General features: G+C 50.6%; 7 protein-coding genes across 7 annotated transcripts; 3 read left to right on the top strand and 4 right to left on the bottom strand.

The window, feature by feature from the left end:
* Positions 1-93: 93 nt before the first annotated feature.
* ASPZODRAFT_136137 (hypothetical protein) lies at positions 94-2,313 on the top strand. The gene is made up of 8 exons (XM_022723989.1): positions 94-528; positions 587-736; positions 810-979; positions 1,027-1,051; positions 1,099-1,397; positions 1,467-1,607; positions 1,663-1,876; positions 1,938-2,313. Exons 1-8 carry the CDS (start codon positions 371-373, stop codon positions 2,185-2,187), a joined length of 1,407 nt encoding a protein of 468 aa, XP_022578187.1. The 5' UTR covers positions 94-370; the 3' UTR covers positions 2,188-2,313.
* Positions 2,314-2,632: 319 nt separating this feature from the next.
* ASPZODRAFT_912652 (hypothetical protein) lies at positions 2,633-4,640 on the bottom strand. The gene is made up of 3 exons (XM_022730418.1): positions 3,173-4,640; positions 2,765-3,109; positions 2,633-2,710 (listed from the first exon to the last, which is right to left on the bottom strand). Exons 1-2 carry the CDS (start codon positions 4,412-4,414, stop codon positions 2,939-2,941), a joined length of 1,413 nt encoding a protein of 470 aa, XP_022578186.1. The 5' UTR covers positions 4,415-4,640; the 3' UTR covers positions 2,633-2,710; positions 2,765-2,938.
* A 5,520-nt stretch (positions 4,641-10,160) lies between these two features.
* Positions 10,161-12,282, top strand: ASPZODRAFT_154500 (hypothetical protein; the record flags this gene model as incomplete). The annotated part of the gene is made up of 5 exons (XM_022726099.1): positions 10,161-11,029; positions 11,111-11,301; positions 11,389-11,516; positions 11,580-11,694; positions 11,768-12,282. The coding sequence occupies 5 exons, from the start codon at positions 10,161-10,163 to the stop codon at positions 12,280-12,282; spliced, it is 1,818 nt and encodes a 605-aa protein (XP_022578185.1).
* Positions 12,283-13,448: 1,166 nt separating this feature from the next.
* ASPZODRAFT_136129 (hypothetical protein) lies at positions 13,449-16,167 on the bottom strand. The gene is made up of 4 exons (XM_022723988.1): positions 16,125-16,167; positions 15,800-16,027; positions 14,469-15,731; positions 13,449-14,421 (listed from the first exon to the last, which is right to left on the bottom strand). Exons 3-4 carry the CDS (start codon positions 15,697-15,699, stop codon positions 13,517-13,519), a joined length of 2,136 nt encoding a protein of 711 aa, XP_022578184.1. The 5' UTR covers positions 15,700-15,731; positions 15,800-16,027; positions 16,125-16,167; the 3' UTR covers positions 13,449-13,516.
* Positions 16,168-17,078: 911 nt separating this feature from the next.
* ASPZODRAFT_19390 (hypothetical protein) lies at positions 17,079-18,958 on the top strand (the record flags this gene model as incomplete). Its single annotated transcript, XM_022727396.1, has 8 exons — positions 17,079-17,151; positions 17,200-17,280; positions 17,333-17,443; positions 17,510-17,836; positions 17,895-17,930; positions 17,993-18,355; positions 18,422-18,704; positions 18,766-18,958. The coding sequence occupies 8 exons, from the start codon at positions 17,079-17,081 to the stop codon at positions 18,956-18,958; spliced, it is 1,467 nt and encodes a 488-aa protein (XP_022578183.1).
* A 214-nt stretch (positions 18,959-19,172) lies between these two features.
* On the bottom strand, positions 19,173-20,278 carry ASPZODRAFT_136126 (hypothetical protein). The gene has a single exon (XM_022723987.1). The coding sequence runs from the start codon at positions 19,993-19,995 to the stop codon at positions 19,213-19,215; it is 783 nt and encodes a 260-aa protein (XP_022578182.1). The 5' UTR covers positions 19,996-20,278; the 3' UTR covers positions 19,173-19,212.
* Positions 20,279-20,902: 624 nt separating this feature from the next.
* Positions 20,903-22,583, bottom strand: ASPZODRAFT_103088 (hypothetical protein). Its single transcript, XM_022720821.1, has 2 exons — positions 22,115-22,583; positions 20,903-22,046 (listed from the first exon to the last, which is right to left on the bottom strand). Exons 1-2 carry the CDS (start codon positions 22,310-22,312, stop codon positions 21,021-21,023), a joined length of 1,224 nt encoding a protein of 407 aa, XP_022578181.1. The 5' UTR covers positions 22,313-22,583; the 3' UTR covers positions 20,903-21,020.
* Positions 22,584-22,722: the final 139 nt, after the last annotated feature.

Below are 22,722 nucleotides of genomic sequence, written 5' to 3'. Positions count from 1 at the left end.
CATCCGCTCCAATTCTGATGTATCGATCGTGATCGGATGCAAGGGTTACACGACCCACTGCCGATCTCAAGGGATATGTGATGTGATTGTGCTCACAGACCTCGGAAATGCGATAGGTATGCAGGTTCGCCACAAAAAAGAAAAAAAAGAGAGTCAGACTGCAGTGCAGAGTTGACTGGCTGTCCACCCCAGACAGTTCTTGATCCCTCCTCCGCCATGTGGTTGAACGCGCTGATCTCGACATAAAGGCCAGGTCTGCAGCAAACGCTCGAAGCTCATTTAGATATTTCAAATGCAATAAGACAGAATCTTTTTTTTCGACAATTTGTGTATCACACGATTCCGAGTTTCCTTCGGAATCAGACGAGCCATGGAATTAGATAAAAGGCATTCGAAGATCCAGTTCTTGGATATGGACAACATCACCAAGGATGAGGACTCCGTCCGAGGGAACCCAAAGCTCTGGAGTCCTTGGAAGAAGAACCTTCTCTTCATGGCTCTCATGTCCAGTTCTCTTCTTGCAGACGGGTATGCCACCGATTTCCTCCATACACTACCATCGACTCGACCCTGACCTCACCCATAGAGCGATGACATGGGGAGCAACTCTCATCACCTATCAGGCCGAAGAATGGGATATTAGTGTCTCTCACTCTGCAACCAGCATGAACTATGGGATTCTACTGCAAGGCTTTGGTGGAATTTTTGCAGTGCCTTTTATTGAGGCGTATGGCCGGTAGGGAATTTCCCTCTTCAAATCTCTATCATGACCTTTTTTCAGCTGGTTTTTTGGTTACTTACTCGCCTAGACTCCCAGTCTGGCTGTGGCCACAAATTATCACCATGTTCATGGTGCTTGGTGCAACTTTGTCGAATAGCTGGGGTGTCTTCACCACCTTCCGCAGCCTTCAGGGGCTATTCGGGACTATACCTCAGGTTATTGGGCTGCCTATAATTCACGATATGTATGATGCAAAGGGTATGACCGAGTGCGCAACTACTGGATAAAGATAATAACTGTTTTAGATTGGCCTCGAATGATTAATATCTGGTATGGTAAACGGATAATTGACTGTTGATGCGATCTAACCAGTATAGGGGAACGACCTTTCTCGTCGGACCGTTCCTTGGTCCTGCTATTGCCGGGTACATCTTGGAAGCAAGCTCATGGAAGATATCTTTTGCAGTCCTGACGGCTCTGTACGCTTTCTCCACCATCTTGATCGTCGTATTTGGCTACGAGACATACTACATCTGGGGTCAGCGCCTTCCTGCCACCTCGCGCGCGGGAGCGTTCTTTGGCATTGGGAATACTCACCAGCTGAAACGCGCCACATTGTTGAAATGGTGCCGAACTTTGGCGGTTTACATTTTCAAGCTTCCATTGCTACTGACAGGTTAGGCTTAAATTGTACTTTCTCTCTATCTCAGACTCGTACTGAACATCTCCCTCTGCCTTGTACTAGGTATCGCTGTGATGGTAGTATTCACCTGGCCGATTGGAATCACCACCACCATCGACACGTTCCTCTACGAGCCGCCCTACTTGTTTGATGCGATTCAAGCTTCGTCTATGCGCTTCGCGGGTGCGTTAGGCGGATTACTTGGTATGCGTTTACCCAAATCTAGAGACTTGAGCGTCAGCTAAACAACAGGCAACAGGTTTTGTATTCGGTTTTCTCTTCAACAAATGGATTTTCAAATTTCATCGCAACAGCTGGCGATCCGAGTACCGTCTACATGGCGTATGGGCCCCTCTGTTCTTTATGGCTGCCGGGCTGGTGACGTACGGTCTCACGCTGCATTCTGGAGCCCTCTGGGTTGGTCTTGCATTTGGGTGGATGATGGTAAACATCGGCATGGTGGCGATTACAGTGTAAGAAGACCCTCTTTCCGGTGTAGCAGTCCTAGTCCATCTAAATTTATATCACCAATAGGGCCATCACCGCGTACGCGCTGGAAAAGTACCCGTCCCATGCAACCTGTGTTGCCGCCATCCTTAACATGTGGCGAACATGCGGAGGATTCTCAGTCTCATACTACCAGCCTGCCTGGATTGTTCGCAACGGAACTGCGGCGGTGTTCGGAACCCAGGCCGCTGTGGTGGTGGCGGCGGTCATCTTGACTGTGACGATGGTGATCATCTTGGAGGGGAGGAAGCACACGCAGCAGGAGGAAGAATTGTAGATAAGCTGACTGGCAAAGACTGAGCCACTAGTTGTCCTGTGTAAATACTGCCTATTAGTGACGTGGTTTCTCTACAGTCAGATAGCCACAAGAGCTCCATAGACAATTATAAAGAATCATCTCACATACAAGTATAACTTACGTAAAAGATCTTAATCTATCTCTCCCTTACGCCGAATTATATTTCCATTAAAATTGATATTATCAAGTCGAAAAAAGCCATTCACGTCTTGTCGTTGGAGTTGTTTACTTTTATCCACATTGAGTAAGCGCAACTAAATGATCGACCTCCAATAGTTTAGCTATAACCTATCCAAATCCATCTTGCTATTGCAGAACGGACAGTAATCAGTGAAATTGGAATATCTTACCAGATAAGTATTATGCAGGGAATCTATAGTGATGGCAGGATATCTTATCTCTCAGAGTCAATGGCCATTTAGGTCCATAATCCCAGGCTAAGGGGTAAGTTGACAGAAAACCACCATTGACACCCTCTTTTTGCTGCTGCCCGACTTGAAGTCTTCTCCAAATGATCATAAATATGATTGATAGGGGGGGAGGCAAGCAGAACTACGGGAGCACTACAGGGGAAGATGGGAAGAGGGGAGAGAGCGACTCCGAGGCGCTGGCGAGACAGACAAATGAGCCCAAGGAGAAGGCGAGAAAAACCTCCAGGAAGCAGGTATCCTATAAGATACAGCCAAAGAGCCAGATGGTGAGGCATCCGGAACAATTTCGAACTGATGAATTATGCTAGGCTTATGTTGACACTCTTGGTTTGCGTGAAGGACAGCAGCTCTTCCAGACACTCCTCTCTTCCAGCCCCTGACTCCTTATACCCCCCGAATGGCACCCCTAGAAAGTGTCTGCCTACCTGGTTGACCCAGATAAAGCCAGCATCAATCTTTCCCACTGTCCGCTGTGCGGTTCTCATATTCTGCGTATAAACAGCTGCCGTCAGACCGTACGTGGTGTCGTTTACCTGACGCAGGACCTCCTCCTCATCCTTCCACTTGAAGACAGACATGACAGGCCCAAATATCTCCTCGCGTGCGATACGCATATGTGGCTGGACATTCGTGAAAACGGTCGGTTTGATAAAGTATCCGCCCTCGATGGCTGCGTTGCCAGTGGGAATGCCGCCGCCTAGGGCGAGGTGGGCGCCCTCTTGCTTTCCGCTGGCGATAAAGTCCAGAACACGCTCCTGGGCGGCCTTGCTGATTACAGGGCCCATAGTTGTCGCCATATCAGTCGGTAAACCAGGCTTGTACAGCGCCTGAATGCGTTCCAACACACGCAGAACGACCTCGTCATGATGAGACTCATGCAAGAAGACGCGCGAGGTCGAGCCACATGACTGTCCAGCCCAGGTGAAGTTCATACCGCGAGTGATTCCGTCCACAAGTCGGTCGATGTCAGCGTCTGGAAACGCCAGCAGGGCGTTCTTCCCTCCCAGCTCGAACAGGGTGGGTTTCAGTGTGTCTGCAGCAGAGCGTTGGATTGCTTTGCCTGTCGGCACGCTACCAATCAATGTGATCTTCTTCACGAGTGGGTGCGTCGACAACGCCTGGCCACAGGGAACACTGCCAGGCAGAATACTTAAAACGCCTGGGGGGAAAACGTCGGCGAGAATCTCTGCCAGGCGCAAACACGACAATGGCGCCTGTTCAGGCGGCTTGACGATGACTGTATTGCCTGCCGCCAATGGAGCTGCGATCTTGCCTCCGGCAAACATGACAGGGTGGTTATACGCGACAATGCGGGCTACAACGCCTAAAGGCTCACGCAGCGTATAATGGAACTGGTCGTTCTCTCGGGGAATTGTTTCGCCTTTCACCATGGGGATGAGGCCGGCGAAATAGTCGAGGTTGGCTGCAGCCACGTTAGCATCGCTGAGCATCTCCGCGATGGGATTGCCCGTGTTGAGTGCGTCAATCAGCGCCAGCTCTGTCGCATGCTTTCTAATTACCTCGGCCGCCTTGCGCAGGTATCCTGCTCTTTGTGTCGGTGTGATTGCACGCCAGGCAGGATACGCCTCCGCAGCCGCTTGGACGGCCGCGTCGACATCCTCATGATCAGCCTGCGCGACGGAGGTGATGACGCTGCCGTTCCCCGGGTTGAAGGTCTCGCGATACTGCTTCTGGCATGGTGAATGCCATTTGCCGCCGTAGAACAGCCCGTGGTGTGTCGGGAGGGCCTCTTCTAAATCTGGAAGCCGGGTCATGGTGGTATAGAGGGTTGATATGCCGGTGGCACAAGAGAAAAACAACTCTCTGCCTTTCTATCTTTTTGTCTGTCCCTCTTCCACGACTACAGAGTATGAGAAACCTTAGTTATCTCTGCAGGTTCCTGGACTGCATACGAAAGGGTCATCCGTGTGCGGAGAAGGATTGCGGGGAAGTTATCCCGCGCCCCGGGATTTCTGAAGTCTTCACCGAGTACTTTTTCCGGCTTGCAAGGCCTATAACATTGACCAGTATGGAGACAACACAGCAGCCCAAGCGGCGGGGTGTGGCCGTGGCCTGTGATGGCTGCTAAAGACGCAAGATCAGGTGTGATGGCCAACAGCCCTCTTGTACCTACTTCCTAGAGCGTGACCTGTCTTGTGTGTAACAGAGGATACCACAACAAGCGCAAGTCTCCCAGGAGTACCTCAATCCCGTACTGCGTCAGGTAGATGACCTGCGGCGCAATGGGCCCCAAACAAGCCTTGAACTTGTACTGGGGGTGCTTTAGCCATCAATCAGCGGTGCTGTGGACGAGCTACCAACCATTATTCTCTCGCCACAGTCTGTCGAGAATCCTAAAAATGATAGTAATATCGAGGGGTTTCCAACTGATGCAATGGTCTGCGCCGGGCCCTCGCCACAGGCCGATGGGGGGATTTTGGAAACTTGTCTACGTTACCGTTTCTTGACGGCCTGCAAACCATGGCCTTTCGCAGCGGGGCAGTCGTGATGAAGGATATAGATCCATTTTCACCAGCAGGTTAATTTCCAGTACCTTCTACGATCAGCTCTCAAGCTCCCTCTTTACCTCCACGTTCCACAGCATACCACCTTGTTGACACTTACTTTCACGCACCTTTCAGACCTATATACCATCTTGCATGAATCAAGTTTTGGTGCACGGTATGAGCAATATTGATGGCCTGGGCTAAATGAACCGGATAAGCTACGGCTTTGTATCATCAATGCAGTTTTTGCATTGGGAAGTCTGTTCTCAGATCAGTTTCCAGCAGAGGACAGCGAGGCGACGGCACTCTCGTTCTTTGCCCAGGCCAAGGGGTTGATCAAATTTGACTGTCTCGAATTCGAGAGTTTGACCATGGTGCAGGCTTTGTTACTTATGGGCCAGTATCTGCGAAGCACCACGCATGTGAATCGATGCTGGTACGTGTTTGGGCTGGCGATCCGCACAGCGCAGGGGCTTAGATTGCAGTTAGCAGAGGCTAGCTAGCGCTATCCCCCATTAGAGCGCGAGTTGTGGAAACGCTGCTGGTGCGGCTGTCTTATCATGGACATAATGGTCTTGGTGACCTTTGGCCAGTCACTGATGATCCCACCAGAACAGGACGAGGCCGTCGTGGACAGCGAGGACAAGATACTGACCCAAGCTGACGACGCGTGTATCAGGCATACTCAGATATTTGCGCAGCCCAAACATGCATCCCCACCGAGGATTTTTCTGCTCATCCAGAAGACCAAGCTCTATGTCGTGCTGCACCGCATCCTCAAGGCTTGAGACGTCCTTTTCCGGCGGCGAGAGGCTCGAGTTCGACTGGGGGTTGTGTGCATGGAGAGACGAACTACCTCCATGTTTTCGAATAGACAGCACCGGCAATTCGAGTGACGACAATAGGCCTGGCTCCCTTCGCCAGCGCCACTTTCTTCACGCCCGCTATCTCACCGTCCGGATTCTCTCCACACGGCCCTGAGCGTTCCAAGACCAATTTGAGTCATTGAACTGGGTGAATATCAATTGACTTAGTAGATGATGCCACGTTAATAGAGATATTCATTATACAAGACGATTTAGCAGGCGGAATCAAGCATCGTACATCTCCAATTTCCTCCATGGCAGTCGTACCTCTCCGAGGCGATGGTGATCAGTGCGGTCAGCATTTTCTTGCATCTCAGTATCCCCGGTATAGTTATCACTCCGTCTGGCAGGACAATCATAGATCAAGGCATAAACGGTCTTGTATTCGAGATATGTCCCGGGCTCTCCAGACGGGACCCCCTGGGCCACCCCCGCCTTTACCCCGGATTTAGCCCCACAGCAAGCCTTCCTGACATCGGAAGCCCAAACCTTGATTTTGGAAGTTCTGCCGCGAAAACACATTGATTCAAGTCTTCCCTCATTCTTTCGATAGATTCAGCTTTCTAGATTTATCGTCTTTGTATGGGATACTACCGTGTCAAACCTCATCTCCGACCGACCGATAAAGATCCGGCCGTTTGTCAAGTTCGCCGTACTTCTGTTCCCGCCGCGATGGCGAGTCTAGTCTGCACGACGGCTCTGGCGGCGTGGAAGCCCTGCACGCCCGTGTACGTGGTATCTAGATGTGCGGGTTGCAGGACGAGAAGCTTGCTGGGCCCGGAATCCGTCCGGTTCCCGTCTAGTTTGCCTGCACGGCAGCGCGCCCGTGGTGTTCAACACGCCCCAGATGGGCGAGGTGATCCGCGAGGCGGACGTGAGTTGTCTCCTTTGAATTGAATGGACGGACGGACCTCACAGGAACCCTGCAGGCTGCGTAACTCACGAGGGATGGGAAGAGTTCCTGCGAAGAACGAGTCGACAGCCAGACACCGTGCATATCAGCGTCGACTCGGCGGCTGCATAACGGCCGAGTCCAAGGACTACTTTGGACATCCGCCCATGGACATCCATCTCCATCACCACAGACGCAGACAAGTTTGTTTCCACCCCGGGCTCCTCGGTTGCTCGAGAATAGACAGATTCGCCGAGTAGTAGTATAGTATTCCTGCACCGCCTCCAGCTAGCGACGACAAGAATCTGCATAACCGGTCTCTCCGAGGCTTTTTACTCGACCGCTAATCCAGACGAGAGATGTGTATTATCCGAATCCCCCCCCTCGACCGGCAAGGCAGCGAGATGCGCGCCACCCACCCACTGTTGTACCTGGGTCAAGACGGCGGCCGGGGGGCGTGGTCTTTGGCCCCGGGGCAAGCTGTAAGATCCACCCTGGTATCGAAAAGACAGCAATCTGATATCTGTGGTGATTCTAGGAGATGGGGATTTCCTGATGGGCGGGGTCCGCGGTGTGGACTGCAGCGCGGTACAGAATCCCCCTGCTGGTGATTGTGGTCAGGAACGCATCCCTTTTCAACGACGAAGGGCATTAGAGACAAGTGACACGGACAAGCAGTCAATCCGTGGAGAACAAATGGATCGGGATAGATATTCGGCAGCGTTGAAGGCAAAGAAGGACTGCCTTATCTGCAATGTTGTTGTTATTGTTGTTGTTGTTGTTGTTGTTGTTGTTGATAGAGTTATGGTTCGCCACATGACAGCATCAAAGTATAAGTAGTGAACCTCATCATTCTCACTCCCATGTCATATTCCATCTACCGCTGATTTCATACATCTGAATATCATCAGTATCATTTCTCATTCATCAAAAATCATCATGTCATCCGTCTTGGAGAATATACTGGGGCAGCCACTCGGTCCCCGCACAGGTAACCCCTTCCAGAGCCTCTGATTTCTAAAACCTACTTTCTAACAAGGGACTTCTGCAGATCAATCTACAAGGATTCCCCTCTCGTCTCTCCGTGCCCAGCGGGCTGTGTGGATATCGGCCGGGGGTGGTATGGTAGCTACGCTGGAAGGGGTGTATCTGATGCTGCGAGGCTTTCGACGGTTGAGATATTTTTGAGAAAATCATCAATCAAAAGAAAGAGAAATAATAGGGAAAAGGAAATGAAACAGAGGATAGTGGAAAAGGAGCTGTGTGATGTGAAGAGTGTTATTCAATTGTTCTACGGAGTACATAAATTGATGCCTTCGCAATGGAGATTCATGCCATATAATTCAGGCAGCAATTCATATCGTATGATCGACACAAATCATACTAATTCGGTCTAGCCTCGTACTATCCAAGTCCGCCACTATGCTTATTTCTAATACTACATACAAACAGTACCTGTGTAGTATAATCTCTCAAATCTCATTATTTACAGAGTATTCAATCAAATTCAATGGAGTACTGGAGGGTGAATATTGCAGTTGATTGAGGATCGATCCAGACTACCACATTCTGTACTACATACAGAGTATACTAAATACGCATGCGGATAAGCTTTTTTTACTTTTTTATTTTTATTTTTATTTTTATTTTCATTATTTTAAATTTTTTTTCTTTCTATTTTTCAGTTTTTCAGCAAGGGACACTCGCTATTCCTAGAACCGGCCTTTATCTTTTTAAATTAATAATATAATGATAATATTTTTTTTTTTTAAAATAATCAGAATTAAATGATAGGCCTACATGATCCCATGACTTCGTATTGTGAACTCGGGGAGGAGGAGGGAATTACCACAAGGCCTTACCTAAGGATTTCCATACTCGTAACTCCGGAGTCGGTTGAAAGTGCTAGTTTCTGGGGACCAAAACTAGGACAGGATTCCATGGGTGGATCCTGTGTTCTAGTGGGAAATCATCAAGTAATTATTACTTAGTATAATAACTAATACTTCTTGAATAGACCATTAGAAGAATTAACAGTATCGTCGTAATGTATGTACCTAACGGAGTACGCCGTACTTAGAATACGGAATAGGCAGGTACTAAGAAATGACTAAGCTGAACGAACATGTGACAGCCACCAGGTCAACCGTCTCCGTGTCTGACTCTCTGATCAGCGCACTCCGTGAATAGCCAGACTCAGACTCAGCTCAGTGCTACTTCGTATTCAAACCCAGAGCCTATTCCTACACCTGCGGGGGACGGTTATCGCTGTGTCTGGAGAGTGCGAAGCCGACTTGCCTTCTCCGTACGGAGTATTTCTTTGTCGCCCGTCGGGTCTGCGTCGGTGCCCCGGTCCCAAGCCACCCAAGGGCCGGGAATCTCTTGTCTGCTTCAATAAAACCAACCCTAATCGACTGACGAAGATTGTGACTCGCTAGAACTAGCCTCCAGTTGAGCTTGGAGCCCCCCACCTCTCTTGGCTGCCATGCAGCGTGCTAATCATCGTCTGGCATTCCCTCGCAGCCCTCAACGGACCGACACCCCCTATTCCGTCGCTCCCCCGGCCACGGGCCACACTTCAATCGCGAGCTTATCATTCCTAGGTCGCATGACCAATGATTCGAGCCGTTCGGTCGGGAGACCCTTGGAACCTGCCCATCCATCCCACTGTGATAGAGGCAAAGAAGGAAAACACCCGGCAAACGCACTGGGCAGGAGTCAGGCAGGCACCTCACCAAAAAGTACCCAGTAACCTGCTACGCTCACTCGGGTCTGTTCGAGGCGGCTAGCTACGGCTCTATCGCAGTATCGTCCATCATCATCATCGACGAGATAAACATGTGGTAGCATTGCTAGCGTTATGCCTCTCTCTCCAGACTCGATTTTCCCGGGCGAGATGGCGGGAGCTCTAGAAGGAAGAATCTGAGTGGGCGGCACTGTGCTGCTTGCTGGTGGCGGCCCTTCATTCAGCCCCCGCTGCATCTGGCTGGATGCAACGCGGTTCCACCCGCACGACCGTTTCGTCGTCTCTTTTCCGGAATTATAATAAAGTGATAAGGGAGTCCCTTGCTTTCGGCCTTCTCTCTTCCTTCTCTCTCTCTTCCTTTCCTCGTGCTGTGCCTTGCTATTTCTCTCGCCGTGGAATTCATTGACTCCCCATCTGCCCTCCATGTCTATGCTTCCCGGCCCTGCGGCCGTCACGGCCCCTACGGAGCAGATCCGCGAATACGGCGCCGACTCAAAGGAGATTCACAAGATGTCCCTCGACGGCGCCCATCCCGGCGTGCGCGAACGCCAATGGGGCCTGCAGGCCCGCATGGATTCCTCGGTCACCTTTGAAGAATTCACCTACTGGGCCAAGATCGAGCGCAAGATGGAGGAAGAGGAGTATCGCCGCTACAAGGCGGTCACCTCCGGCCAGAGCTTCATCCAGTCCATCAAGGGCTATTTCACCAGCAACGCCTACGAGGATGCCAAGGTCCGGCACGACGCCTCCCATGTTCCCGACCAGGGAGAGGACCAGGTCGCCCAGTGGAGCGAAAAGAAGAACACCGATCCCGCCGCCGACGATGATGGTGCCGCCAGCCCGATCCCCCCGGACAGCCACGACCTGGACGCCGAGTGGCGACAGGCCGCCAGAGCCATGCGCATCGCCGGCTGGGGCAGTATCTTCTACCTCATCACCACCGACATTCTCGGCTGGGGGCAAACCCCCTACGTCTTCTCCAACACCGGCTACGGCCTGGGTGTCGGTATCTTCCTCCTCATGGGCCTCGCCGCCGGCGCCTCCGGTTTTATGATCTGGCGCACCTTCCTCGCTCTCGACTCCGCCCGCTTCCCCGTCATCAGCTACGGTGACCCCTTCTTCCGTCTGTTCGGTCGCACCACCGGTCACTTCATCAATGGCATGCAGGCCCTCCAGATGTTCCTCAGTGTTGCCGTCGTCCTTCTCGGTCAGACCGGTATCATCGCCCAGCTCGCCGGCAGCGTCGATCTCTGTTATATCGTCTGCGCCATCATCTCCCTCATTGTCAGCATGGTCAGTGGTTACATGCGATCTCTCAAGCACCTCGGCTGGTTCTGCAATGCCGCCGTGTGGATTAACATTGTTTCCTTCATCATTGTGTGAGTTTTCTTTCTTTCCTTCTTCCCCCCCCCCCCCCCCCCCAAGAGAAGCGCCCACATATGCTGACTCAAGATTGTTAGTATCGCTGCCGCCGCCAAGTATGGGCCTGATCCCACTGCTGCCGTCGAAAACGGTATTCTGAACAAGGAGTGGGCCGTGGCCGGGCATATGGCGCCCGTCAAGACTTTTGTCGGCACTCCTCCCGCCGAGTATCAGCCTACCGACACCAACCTGTTTGCTGCCAAGTTCAACGGCATCAACAGCATGGTTTGTAAGTTTGAGCTCACTACCATGAAAGAAGAATGAAGACAAAAAAAAAAAAAACAAAACGAATTGCCTGACTGACTTCTGATCAAAGACGCCTACTCCGGCGCTATCATGTTTGTCGCCTTCTTGTCCGAGATGCGTCATCCCATGGACTTCTGGAAGGCCATGCTCCTCGCCCAGACTTTTATTACCGTCGTCTATATCTTCTTCGGTGCTATCGTAAGTTAACTATAGGCCCCTTATGTCGCCCCCCCTCCTCAAGCTAACAAATTGTTTCCCTAGATCTACCACTGGTATGGACAGTACAGCTACGTTACCATCACCCAGGTTGTGAAACCCGACAGTCTTCAGGTTCTGAGTAATGTTCTCTCGCTGGTCACTGGTTGGCTTGCCATCTGTATGTTTCTTTTTCCTTTTTGATTGGTTTTTTTTTTTTTTTTTTCTTTCACCAGCTGACAGTTTTCATTCAGTCCTCTACTTCAATGTTGGTATGAAGACTGTCTATCTCGAGGTCGGTCAGGAAATCTTCAAGCTGCCCCCGATCACGAGCTCCAAGGGCCGGTATCTCTGGTGGGCTCTCGGCCCGGTGTACTGGATCATCGCCTTCGTCGTGTCCATGTCCGTTCCGCAATTCGGCGCCTTCACGAACTTCGTGGGAGGCCTGTTCAGTCTGAACTTCACCTACTCCCTTTCCGGGTTCATGTACCTCGGGTATAAGATCCACGAGGGTGCCCAGCTGCCTGGCGAAGGATTCGACCCCGCGACCGGCGTGACCACGCGTCACGACAGCGGACTCAAGCGATGGACCCGTGGATTCCTCAAGAACTGGTACATCACCGTGCCGGTCCTGTGCTACGCGGGTGCCGGTCTGGCCACTTCGGGCATGGGTACCTGGGCCGCCGTCCTGGCCCTCGAGGCAGCCTTTGGCCCCGATGGCTCCGTCCTCACTTCCTGGACTTGCACCAACCCTTACTATACCGGCTAGAGAGCTAGTACGGTGCCGCTTGGGAGGCACGGGATGCCTGGCGGGAGGTTGAACCGGGGGACTCCTCGGAGCAGGCCTTAATCAACAAACATTCAGCCTGCCCTTGGTGGGACCTAACTGGTACCAGCCTTCTCTCCTCTGGGAGTTTCTGTATCTAGTCCACTATTCTATATATCACTATAATGTATTTATTCTCTACTGACCACCTTAACGCGAGACGAATGTCAAGACAGTAATAGATCATGCATTCCAGCCATCCTGGAGTATCAACGTCTCTTTATAATCTATTCACTGCAGACTGAAAGGGATAAAGCCATTCACTGAGCCTTCTCATTCAAGGATCCTTCCTATATAAATATAACCCTTCCCTGTCCATTTCTTTCTCTTCTCCTGCCTGTCTGTTTCTCCCTCTCCTTCCTGTCCAACCTTAAATATATATTCTCATACTCATAATACCTGAGACATGGTCTCGTTAGATAGCGCTGCATTTCAAGGGAACCCACTCCTACCACAGCTGTGATCTAATCGACAATTCACTCAGTTTAACAGATCTTACCAATCCCATCCAATACTATCTTGACAAGCAAGTTACTGTGATCTAGTCTCTCCCTGGATTTGCAGTATATTCTAGGCTTGACTTCAGACCCAGCTTCTACACGACAAACAGTATGGTCTATGTTCTCGGATACTGCTCCAACAGCGCACTGATGAATGCTTTGCTTGCCACTATCTTCGCAGATTGGTTCCAACAGCCCTATTGAAGATCCATTGATTGTCTTGACACTTGACGGTAGACGGCAGACAACCAAGTAATCAACAGGTTGAAGCTCGATGATACAATCCCCTTCTCGATTTTGTCCCGCGGAGAAGCAAGCCAAAGAGCATTCCGCTTATCATCTTCGGCCCTGTGAGAGATGTTCCGAGGGAGTCCAATGTACAAGCAATACTATATCTTCATTGATTATCAGAAAGGGACTGAAGATCACTCTCGTCATGTCTCTCATCAATAGTGCTGACATCCTGGACTCCGACAAAGAGATAGCTTGTTTCAAGCAAGGAGAGCTCATCACTGTACCTAGCTAGATAGCGATATATATCATATTTTGAGCTGGAGATCACTCTATAGCTTAAATAAACATTGCAAAATGAAGTCATATTCTCTTGTGGTTGAAGTGAATCACACTAAAACATCTATTCTGAAAAAATTTCCCCTTATATCTGTGTGTTCTAGACTCTATACCAGTCGCCGAATATCAAATTGAGACTTGGATGTCTGGTCCAAAACAATCACCGTGTTGTTTTCGCTATCGGCAGGTGCTTCTCGCTCAAAAATCCAGCCTAGCGGAGGAGACACCTCCGCCACGGCTCCCCGTGGCACAGTCAGGGTCATTCTCCCCGTCCCCGTGGGTTCCCGAACATGCAATTCGACTCTGGCCATGCCAGCCGGCGTACTGACTTCCACTTCGACATCTTCTAAGCCGGCAAGCACCGGTCTGACTCGATACCGCGACCAACCCGGCTCCAGCGGTTCAATGCCCCCCAAGTATCTAGGAAGGAGGTATACAGGCCAAGTCGACCAGCCGTGGACAAGAGATGTGTGGGCGGAGAATGGTGTCCCGTCAGCTTTCAATGCCTCCCAGTGTCCGCCGGAGTAATTGGCACTCGACTTGTCTGCCATGACGCCCCAGAGTCGCTCGACAAGTTCCACGGCAGATGATCCACGGTTTTTTTCGAATAACGCCTCGACTGCAAACCCCGTTGCATACGGACTGACCACACCCTTGTCCGTCCAGCCCTGGATTTCTTTATATGGTAGTGGAAGCGGTTCGTCGGGGCCAGGAATTAGAGCTTGTGCTGCTGCTGCTGGGCTGGGCGAGACCCCGGTTGTAATGCTGTAGGCCTGGATATCCTGGCACAACCCTGTAGGGGAGAACTTGTCACTCATCTTCATGATATGTGCTTCCTCGTTCCATAGATGAGCAATGATACAGTCTTTAAGCACTTCGGCGCGGGATGCATAGCGATCGGTGACTCCTGCGGAATCGCACATGCGACTCATACATTTCAGCGCATCGTAGTATGCCAAGTTGACCTTTCCAGAGGCTCCGAATATCGGTCCATTTCTCGGAAACCAGTCCACTGGAACAGTCAGCCTCGGCTCTTAGCGTAGACTAAAACAGACTCACTCAGTAAAGGCGTAGGGGCGACAACTAGTCCTCTGTCATCCACATGGCTCTCGGTAAACTCTATCATCTTGTCCAGCTTCTCCCATATACTCTGGATCAAAGATGAATCACCAGAATGCAACCAGTAATCCTTCACGGCAACAATAAGGAGTAAAGCGTAGCTGAGAGAATAGAAAGCATAAGAAGGTGCCTCTATGTCCTCGGAGGTTGGGGCTTGGATAGGACATAGGTTTCCCAGATAGCCGTCCTTGACTTGGTGACTTGTGAGAAGCCTGATGCTTCCCAGAACAGCCTCGAGGGTTCCTGTCGAGTAGAAGATCGAGCGGCCAATAACAAATAGATCGCCAGCAAACAACGCACCATCTCTCTTTGCTCCATCAACTGTGCATGCAAGGTTGTTGGTTCCAACAGCAAAGTCGGCTAGCGTGCGGTGCTTGTCTTGGGGCAAGAGGTTGTTTTGATATAGCACGAGGTCCTCAGCATCTGTCACCTGCAGGAAGCGATAAATTGCTGTGTAGTTCTCAGGGCCGCCAAAGGTCACGGATCCGGTGTTGTTCGGTGCTCCTCCTTTCATTGAACGGATCTTGAGATCAGCAAGGGTCGCGATGTCATGATCGTTGATCGTGACTGTGACATCGAATCCCCGGGTGACGGTCTGAATCCGAAGCCAGCCGGTGAGATCCACGCTTGTCTCGATCGGCCACAACCCCCGTTGTTGAGGGGGGAATATCCCACCCGTATCAGAGAACCCTTCCACTGCCTTCAAGGAGCGTGTTGCAACGTCAAGACAGAAGATAAGCCCATTTGCATTCATATGGACTCCCCAGCTGGCGCCTCCATTCTCAATGAGCACCTCGAATTTGACGGTCTTATCACCCCACCCGGTCCCATGTCTACAGGGAGCCCAGTGTTGCCCTCTGATTCTGGTACCGCGATCTATCACTTCCCATGCATCAGATACCTCGCCTGCGTCCACTGTACACATGTCCACAGTTCGTACGCCGTCTAACCAGATCTGGTTGAGCAGCTCGTTGGAGCACTTGAAGGAGCATTGGGATGAGTGCGGGACACGAGTGTGTGTGAAACCGATAGAAGATATATTCAACGTTGAATGGGGCGTTTTGAGAACGAGTTTCTGGTATCGCTGTGCCTTTTGAGCAAAATACGACTCAACACGACCGGGGAGGGTAGACGTCTCAAAACGGTGCGTCTCGTGTCTGTACGAATTCATGATGTTGGAGAACAGAAAGAAAGGGCCGTCCCCTGGTAAATACCACCAGTCAGCCATAATCTGAACGCCAAACCTGCTGGCATGGATCTCTCTATCGTACCTGTCGGTTTGGCCAAACCTTCCAGTGTCTCGCTGTAGATAACATCCAGGACGACCGGTTGTCCATCCTTGCTGGCAGTGCATACGGTTTCAATGAAGGGAATGCCACCTTCGGCACGCCCATAATCAAGAGTGATCTCCGAGTTGTCCGTGCCGTCGTTAGACAGGATAAACCCTTCATCAACCGACACGTCTCCCCGCCAGGTCCATTTGACTGGATGACTGACGCCTGTTTCCCTATGGAATCCCATATTAGTTTCCGTGACACTGTATCCTTTTTCTGTGTATATTCGATTGGAGAAACCATGGAAACACCAGGAACTTGCCATTAAATCATCACGGGCAGTAGACCCTTCTCCAAAAAAAAGCCATCCCAGTCAAATGCGGGGTATCAAGGGCGAGACAGAGATAGCTATCGGACCTCTTTTCACCGAAGGATGACGCGTCAGGGGGGGAACAACTCAACAGGAGGCTTCAAAGAGTTCGGGAGGCCTTCGGAGGTGGCAGTCGAGCCTGACAGCGCGTCCTAATAGCTTAGGTAATTACTAGTACAGCCTGGCTGTATTGAAACCATTTAGTTTGATACAAAATGCGGGGGACCTCAACTTGTATAAAGTAGATTGTTTTGGTTTTTCTGTTTATTGCACCTCTAGCATTTTTATATATATAGTGGCTCTATTATCTCTATACAGTGTTCCCTCCCTAGTTAAAGCTATATATCTCCTATAAAAAGTATGTCAAAACATACAGAATAATTACTAATAACACCTTCTGCATACGGTTGCGGTATTACCGCTAACCTGAATAGGCAGGGCCTCTCTTCCAAGCTTCTCTCAACCTCCCAACCACCACGAAGCAAATAACAACCCCCTGCACATTCTCACAAGCTCGTGGCTTTCTCTTTGGATAAGCGGAGCATCAATTTACCCCGCCGTCGATGCTCATGCGGAGAGTCCGATAGGGCTCCGGGGAATCCTAGCAGCTTGTACGAGGGTGGCTTGCCTCTGTTGGCCAATCCAAGGACAACCTCGGGCAAGAGCTGTTGATTTAGTGTCTTCCCCCTCGCTTCACCTGTTAACAGCTCGTGATAAGTCTAGGAATATGCTTGCTCTGACCCTTGAATCCGGGGAATGCGGGCCATCTTAGACCGAGCGGAGGTTGCCCGACTGTTCAAGCGCTTTAGGCAGTTTATATAGCGAAGCGAGAATGGGAATCATCAACTCGCTGGTCTCCTTCCCAGCAAGTTGTGGATATTACGTGAACACGGCTCTTTATTCAATATGGTGAACTGGTTTACGATCCGCTGCGCCGTGATCGCCTCGGTCGGCGGCTATGCTTTTGGTGTTGATTCCGGTAGGACAATCCTCTCTGGGCGTTTCATCTTTCTGATCTCGGATTTAGGTATCATCGCGACCACCCTCGCCCATGAATCCTTTTATATCTATATGTTTGGACCTACGGGCTCCAATGCTGCGCTTTTAGGTATGCAGTCCTGTGCGGGAAGTAGCCCCCCCCCCCTGCTAAGTGGCCCCAGGCGCAATCGTAGCTCTATACAGTGCGGGAAATGCACTCGGAAGCTTTTTTGTCGGTCCGTTGGCAGATGCAATCAGTCGACGATGGTCCATCTCTGTCAGTGGCCTATTCGGTATGCCATAACTGACCATTCATGTGTTCTAAGACGTTGCTCCCCTGCTAATGCTACATGTAACAGCCACTGTCGGAGGAATCTTGATGTGTGCGGCACAAGACCCTGCGATGATGATCGTCGGGCGCTTCTGCGCAGGTGTTTCGGCGGGAATCAATCTTTCTATCATCCCGGTCTACATCGCGGAAATCTCTCCACCGGCATCTCGCGCCCGAATGCTTGCCATTCTGGGAACCTCCATCGCAATCGGCTTCTGCATAGTTGACTGGATCGGCTACGGCGCCGCCTTTGCTGTGGGAAATGCCCAGTGGAGAATTCCCCTGGGAATTCAGTGTGTCGGAACACTGGCAATCGGAATCGCCCCGATCTTCATTCCGTACTCTCCACGATGGCGTCAGTAGTTTCAATATTATTGAATTTGGAATTTCTTTAGCTAACCTCATATCTACAGTCGTCCAGAAAGGTCGCGTTGAAGAGGCACGTGAAGGTTTGTGTTCCTGGTTGAAATTGCACCCCCTTATAGTCTTATACTTATATGCTAGGATATAGTGCTCATGCGACTCCACTCATCCGAGAACGAGGCTTTCATTTTGAACGAGCTCACCATCATCCAACAACAGATCGATCTGGAGAACGAGGTCCGCCACGAAGGAATGTTCACCCAGATACGGGACCTGGTGAGTAAACGGTACCGCCTACGCTTCCTCATCGCGGTTTGTGTCTTTGTTGTCACCAATCAGCTGTCAGGCGTGTACACAATCCAGAACTACCAGACCGACTTCTACGATCTGGTGGGATACACGGGGAACCAGGCTCTTCTTGTAACAGGCGTATACGGCTTCATGGGCGTCATTGGCCAGATCATCAACATTGCCGTAGTGGCAGATCGCATAGGCCGGAGAACTACAATGTGTACGTTGCTACTCCCGAACTGTTTCATATAACCATCTAGCTAATCAATATTTGCTCGAACATCAGGGGTGGGAAGCTTTGGCTTAGCAATCTGTACGGCCATTACCATGGCCATGACTGCTACCGTTGGATCGAGCACGGCCAAGGCCAACACCGCCATTGCTTTTATCTTCATCTATTCTGCCTGGTACGCGGTGTTCTTCAACACAACCAGCTCTCTGCTTGTCACCGAGATTTTCCCCTTCCGCCTGCGGGCTCTGGGCTTCGGAGTTGCCAGCTTCTGTGGATTCTGCGTGAATATCCTGCTCAGCGAAGTATCGCCGCTTGCCTTTGACGGAATCGGGTGGAAGTAGGTTCCCTGAGCATGGATTTCCACGGTTTCTGTTCTTGATGGCTGACACAATCATCAGGTATTACTTTGTCTTTACCATCTCTAGTGTTCTCGGCGGGTTGTTCTACATCTTTTTTCTTCCGGAGACCAAGGGTATGAATCTTGAAGAGGTGGCGGCTGTGTTTGGCGATGTGGTGGCCACGACCTACACCAAGGATGCTGGCGATGAGGAGAAGGCTGACGGTCAGCATGTGGAAATCTTGAAGGCCTAGGAGCACTAGTAAGTATAAATGGTGAATTATAACATCAGCACTGGAATTGCTCTATTTAGTAGAACACTAAAGAGAAGTAATTGAGTATCCTACAATTTGTACAATTATACAAAAGCGAATTTCTATTATCAACTCTATGAATGTATGCTTTCTAACTTAATATGCGCTATCATCAGAATGCCCTCTATAATGAGAATAATATCCAAGCAAAGTAGTCCTATTCGATATGCAATGCTCTCACTCTATAGTGTCTTCTAGACCTCCTCCTCATAATACTCGCCCTCCTGATAAAAGTCTTCCACCTCATCTACATCTTCATCTTCATCATCATCATCATCATCATCCTCATCGTCTTCATCTTCTAGCAGAGCAACAGCATCATTCAGCTCTACAAAAATACAAAAGTCCTCCGCCAGATCCTGCAGCTCCAGTAACTTAAACCAGAGAGCATCAGGACCTTCATCCCACCTAATACTCTCTCTCTCCTCCCGTTCCATCGACCGAATGATCTTCGCCATCGCCTCTTCCAAAGACGTATCCCACTGATATTGTTTATGAACCTCGTGGCCAAGAGTATCCACAGCGTAAGCGATTGACTTGCCGATCTTGCGCAGAACAGAGAGTCCATTGAACCGCGTCTTCGGGTTCGCAGAGGGCCCACACCGCGCCGCGATACTTTCAACAGTCTCGTTGATCTCACGACACACTTCGCCCGCCATATCGTACTGGTTTGAGCCGCTGAGTCGGGCGTGCGTGACGTTCAGGCTCTTCCAGATCGAACCGGACAGCCCTTCGAAGCTGATCACGCGGTTTCCCTCCCTCTCGTGAATTCGATGCAGCGTACTATCTAGCAAGTTCTCGATATCAGGATGCAACCGCACGGCTTGGGCGACGAGCTCCACCAGGCTTGCTTTGTCGAGTTGCTCTGCATTGGTGCGTGTCTGGGAGAGATGGTCCTGTTCGGCTGGCGTGGAGGCGTCGTGGGCGTCGCCGGCTGTATTGGCACGAGCGCGCTTTGTAGGCTGAGAGTCGAACATTTCAAGTCGAGGATTAGCCTTGAAATTTCAAGTTGATTTAAGTCTTATAGTCAGCGAAAAAGTGCTGAAATAAAAGGAATAGAAAGCGACTGTATGAGGTGGGAGGTGAAGGAGTCAAAAGTGAAAGAAGCTACCTGTGCACTTCGCTGGATTTTTGAGAACACGTGATAAATAGATAATATAGCTTTCATGAAGAGATAGTGATCTTCACTGTCTCTTCATCAAAGCCAGAATCAGATATTCTATCTGTTTGTTTTTCAAGGAAGCCTCCTCTAGTCCATCCAGACCATCCAATTCAGCGCAATACTCACGATAAAACAACCTTGACACCGGATATATGATATATCATATTGAGGACATTTTGAAAATGTCTTATCCCTACTATGTTAGCAGCTGGATGGATTGGACGGGGAAATATACTTAATATAAAAATGGATAGAATTATGTCATGCTGAGCAGGTGGTTAGTGAAGTATAAAGAATTATTATAGTACTAATGATGAAGATGATAAACTGTCTTCATAATGTTAATATTTTAATGATTATTTAATGATTATCTATTGATTATAGAAAGGCCTTTATATTTCTAATATATGGGTTGAGTGTAATATAAAAAGCATTAAATAATCTTTCCACTTATGTAGATCCTCTGGCATTATTCTGACCTTGTTTATTAACCTAAAGAGCGAGATTCTAGAGAAAAAGAGTGACGGTAGAAGTAAGCATAGGCAAAGTCCATCTTAAGCAACTAAATCAGGCATGGACTTAGAGATATTCTTAACAGAAATACAGTCTACAAACTTTCATGGATTGTCGTGAATTCTATGATCTATCCCAAAGTACACCCGAACACTTGCGGAGAAAAAAAAAGGTAGACAAAATATTTTCGATTGAAGTTAAGTCACTGGAGAGAAAGGGCAACAACACCAGTAACGAGGTACAGCGTCACGCAAGGATCCCGAGGTGAAAAGGGGGGGGGGAAACACACACACTCCTCTAAGCCAAATCTACGACGGACAAACTCATTTAGAGAGCAACCACGAAGGCGAAGACAGCGATGACGGCGCCGAAGATGGAGCCAGAGAGGGTGTTGGCACCGCTGGTGGAAGTCACGACGCTGGTGGAGGAGGCGCTGGCGGCACCGGCGGAGGAGCTGCCGGAGCCCTTGGTGGCGGAGGCGCTACCGGAGGTGTAGGTGTAGTTGGCACCGGTGGCGCCGGCGATCTTGGAGGAAGCGGTGGCGGAGGCAGTGATCCAGCGGGAGGAGGAGGCGGTGGTGGAGTTGGCGGAGGAGGAGGAGGTGGAGTTGGAGGCCGAGCAGGTCAGGTTGTAGAGGGGGGTGTCAGAGAGGGTGCTGCCGACGACGCCGAAGCTGGGGTTGGGGGTGGTCGGGGAGGCGTCCTGCAGGATGTACCACCAGGTGTTGGTGACGCCGAACAGGGGGCAGCCGACCTCATCCCAGTAGGTCTTGGCGTTGGCGGTGCTGGCGACGGCGAGGTTCTCGGTGTCGCCGCTGACGGGCCAGCCGGTCTCGGTGACCCAGACCTCCTTGCCGTCGGCAACGGCGTTGGTCTTCTCCATGGCCTCGAGGAAGAGGGCCTTGGCGTCGGAGATGGCGTTGGACTCGGTGTTCTGGAAGAAAGGGTAGGCGTCGACACCAAGCCAGTCGCAGTTGTCGATAACCTCGGAGTTGGAGCCGTTGACCCAGGCGGTCCAGGTGTCGACGTGGCCGACGGGGACGGCGCTCAGGGTGGTTCCCGAGATGGCCTCACGGACCTGCTTGATGTAGGAGACGATGGTGTCGGGACCGACACCGACGCCGGCGTCGGCCTCGATACCAGTGGTCGAGTCCCGGTACAGATCCTCGCTGCCAACCGAGATACCGGCAACCAGATCGGTCAGGTCGTCGCCGTACTCCGAGATAGCCGACTTGAGGGCCGCCAGCTCGTTGTCAAAGTCACCCCCTGACGCCCAGATACCGAGCAGCAGAGTAGTCTTCTCGGCGATGGCGGCGGGAATGGCGGAGATAGGGGTGTCGGTCGTACCACCTTGCTGGAAGAAGTCAGCAAGTCTTTTTTTTTTTTTTTTTTTTTCTCACGCTACTACCAGCCAACACTTACAATCATGGTGTACAGACGAGCGCTGGTGAAGCCACCGTCGGTGCCGGCGAGGTTCTTGGCCGTCTTGAATTCCGCCTCGAAGTCGGACTGGACCTTGTTGGTGCCATCAGTGTAGGTCGAGCCATAGTTGAAGCCCTGGTAGACGGCCTCAGAGGTAGCGAGCGAAAGCGCGAAGGCGAGAAGGTGCTGGAGCTGCATGTTGAAAGACTGAATATAGTAAAAAGATAAAACAAAATATAATAATAAAAAGTATGTAGTGTAGTGGTAAAAGAGTGTAAGATGACTCAAGAGTGAAAAAAGATCGGTAGGTAAGGAAAGAAAGTGGTTGTCAACGAGGGACAAAGAAACGATGGGGGAGTTGAGGAGAAGAAGAAAGACGACGGATGGAAAGAGTTGAAAAAGCCGGAGAACGATCCATCCCCTGCGCTAGCCCTGGGTGGGGTTAGCGTGGAGTCGTGGCAAACCGTGCGGCCTGACTAAATATAGCCTGTTCTCCTGTACAGAGTCCGGAGGAGTTAAGGAGTACGGAGTACGGAGTACGGATAGTTAAGGAGTCACTAGTTAGTTACTACATAGAGTAGAATTTTAGACTAATGCTGATTATCTCT

The sequence above is a fragment of the Penicilliopsis zonata genome (genome assembly GCF_001890105.1).
Source record: "Penicilliopsis zonata CBS 506.65 unplaced genomic scaffold ASPZOscaffold_18, whole genome shotgun sequence".
Classification (NCBI taxonomy): domain Eukaryota; kingdom Fungi; phylum Ascomycota; class Eurotiomycetes; order Eurotiales; family Aspergillaceae; genus Penicilliopsis; species Penicilliopsis zonata.
Note: the sequence above shows the minus strand (reverse complement) of the source record. Positions and strands in the feature narration are given on the sequence as shown.

What these genes read in the sequence shown, in the direction of transcription:
- ASPZODRAFT_136137 (XM_022723989.1), top strand. Translation starts at nt 371, where the DNA reads ATGGAATTAGATAAAAGGCATTCGAAGATCCAGTTCTTGGATATGGAC. An exon ending in CCTCGAATGATTAATATCTG is followed by an intron (nt 1,052 to 1,098) that starts GTATGGTAAACG and finishes TAACCAGTATAG; the next exon opens with GGGAACGACCTTTCTCGTCG. An exon ending in GCTTCCATTGCTACTGACAG is followed by an intron (nt 1,398 to 1,466) that starts GTTAGGCTTAAA and finishes GCCTTGTACTAG; the next exon opens with GTATCGCTGTGATGGTAGTA.
- ASPZODRAFT_912652 (XM_022730418.1), bottom strand. Translation starts at nt 4,414, where the DNA reads ATGACCCGGCTTCCAGATTTAGAAGAGGCCCTCCCGACACACCACGGG. An exon ending in AGGAGGAGGTCCTGCGTCAG is followed by an intron (nt 3,110 to 3,172) that starts GTAAACGACACC and finishes AGAACCGCACAG; the next exon opens with CGGACAGTGGGAAAGATTGA.
- ASPZODRAFT_136129 (XM_022723988.1), bottom strand. Translation starts at nt 15,699, where the DNA reads ATGAATTCGTACAGACACGAGACGCACCGTTTTGAGACGTCTACCCTC. An exon ending in CGCCCCTACGCCTTTACTGA is followed by an intron (nt 14,422 to 14,468) that starts GTGAGTCTGTTT and finishes TGACTGTTCCAG; the next exon opens with TGGACTGGTTTCCGAGAAAT.
- ASPZODRAFT_136126 (XM_022723987.1), bottom strand. Translation starts at nt 19,995, where the DNA reads ATGTTCGACTCTCAGCCTACAAAGCGCGCTCGTGCCAATACAGCCGGC.
- ASPZODRAFT_103088 (XM_022720821.1), bottom strand. Translation starts at nt 22,312, where the DNA reads ATGCAGCTCCAGCACCTTCTCGCCTTCGCGCTTTCGCTCGCTACCTCT. An exon ending in CTCGTCTGTACACCATGATT is followed by an intron (nt 22,047 to 22,114) that starts GTAAGTGTTGGC and finishes GACTTCTTCCAG; the next exon opens with CAAGGTGGTACGACCGACAC.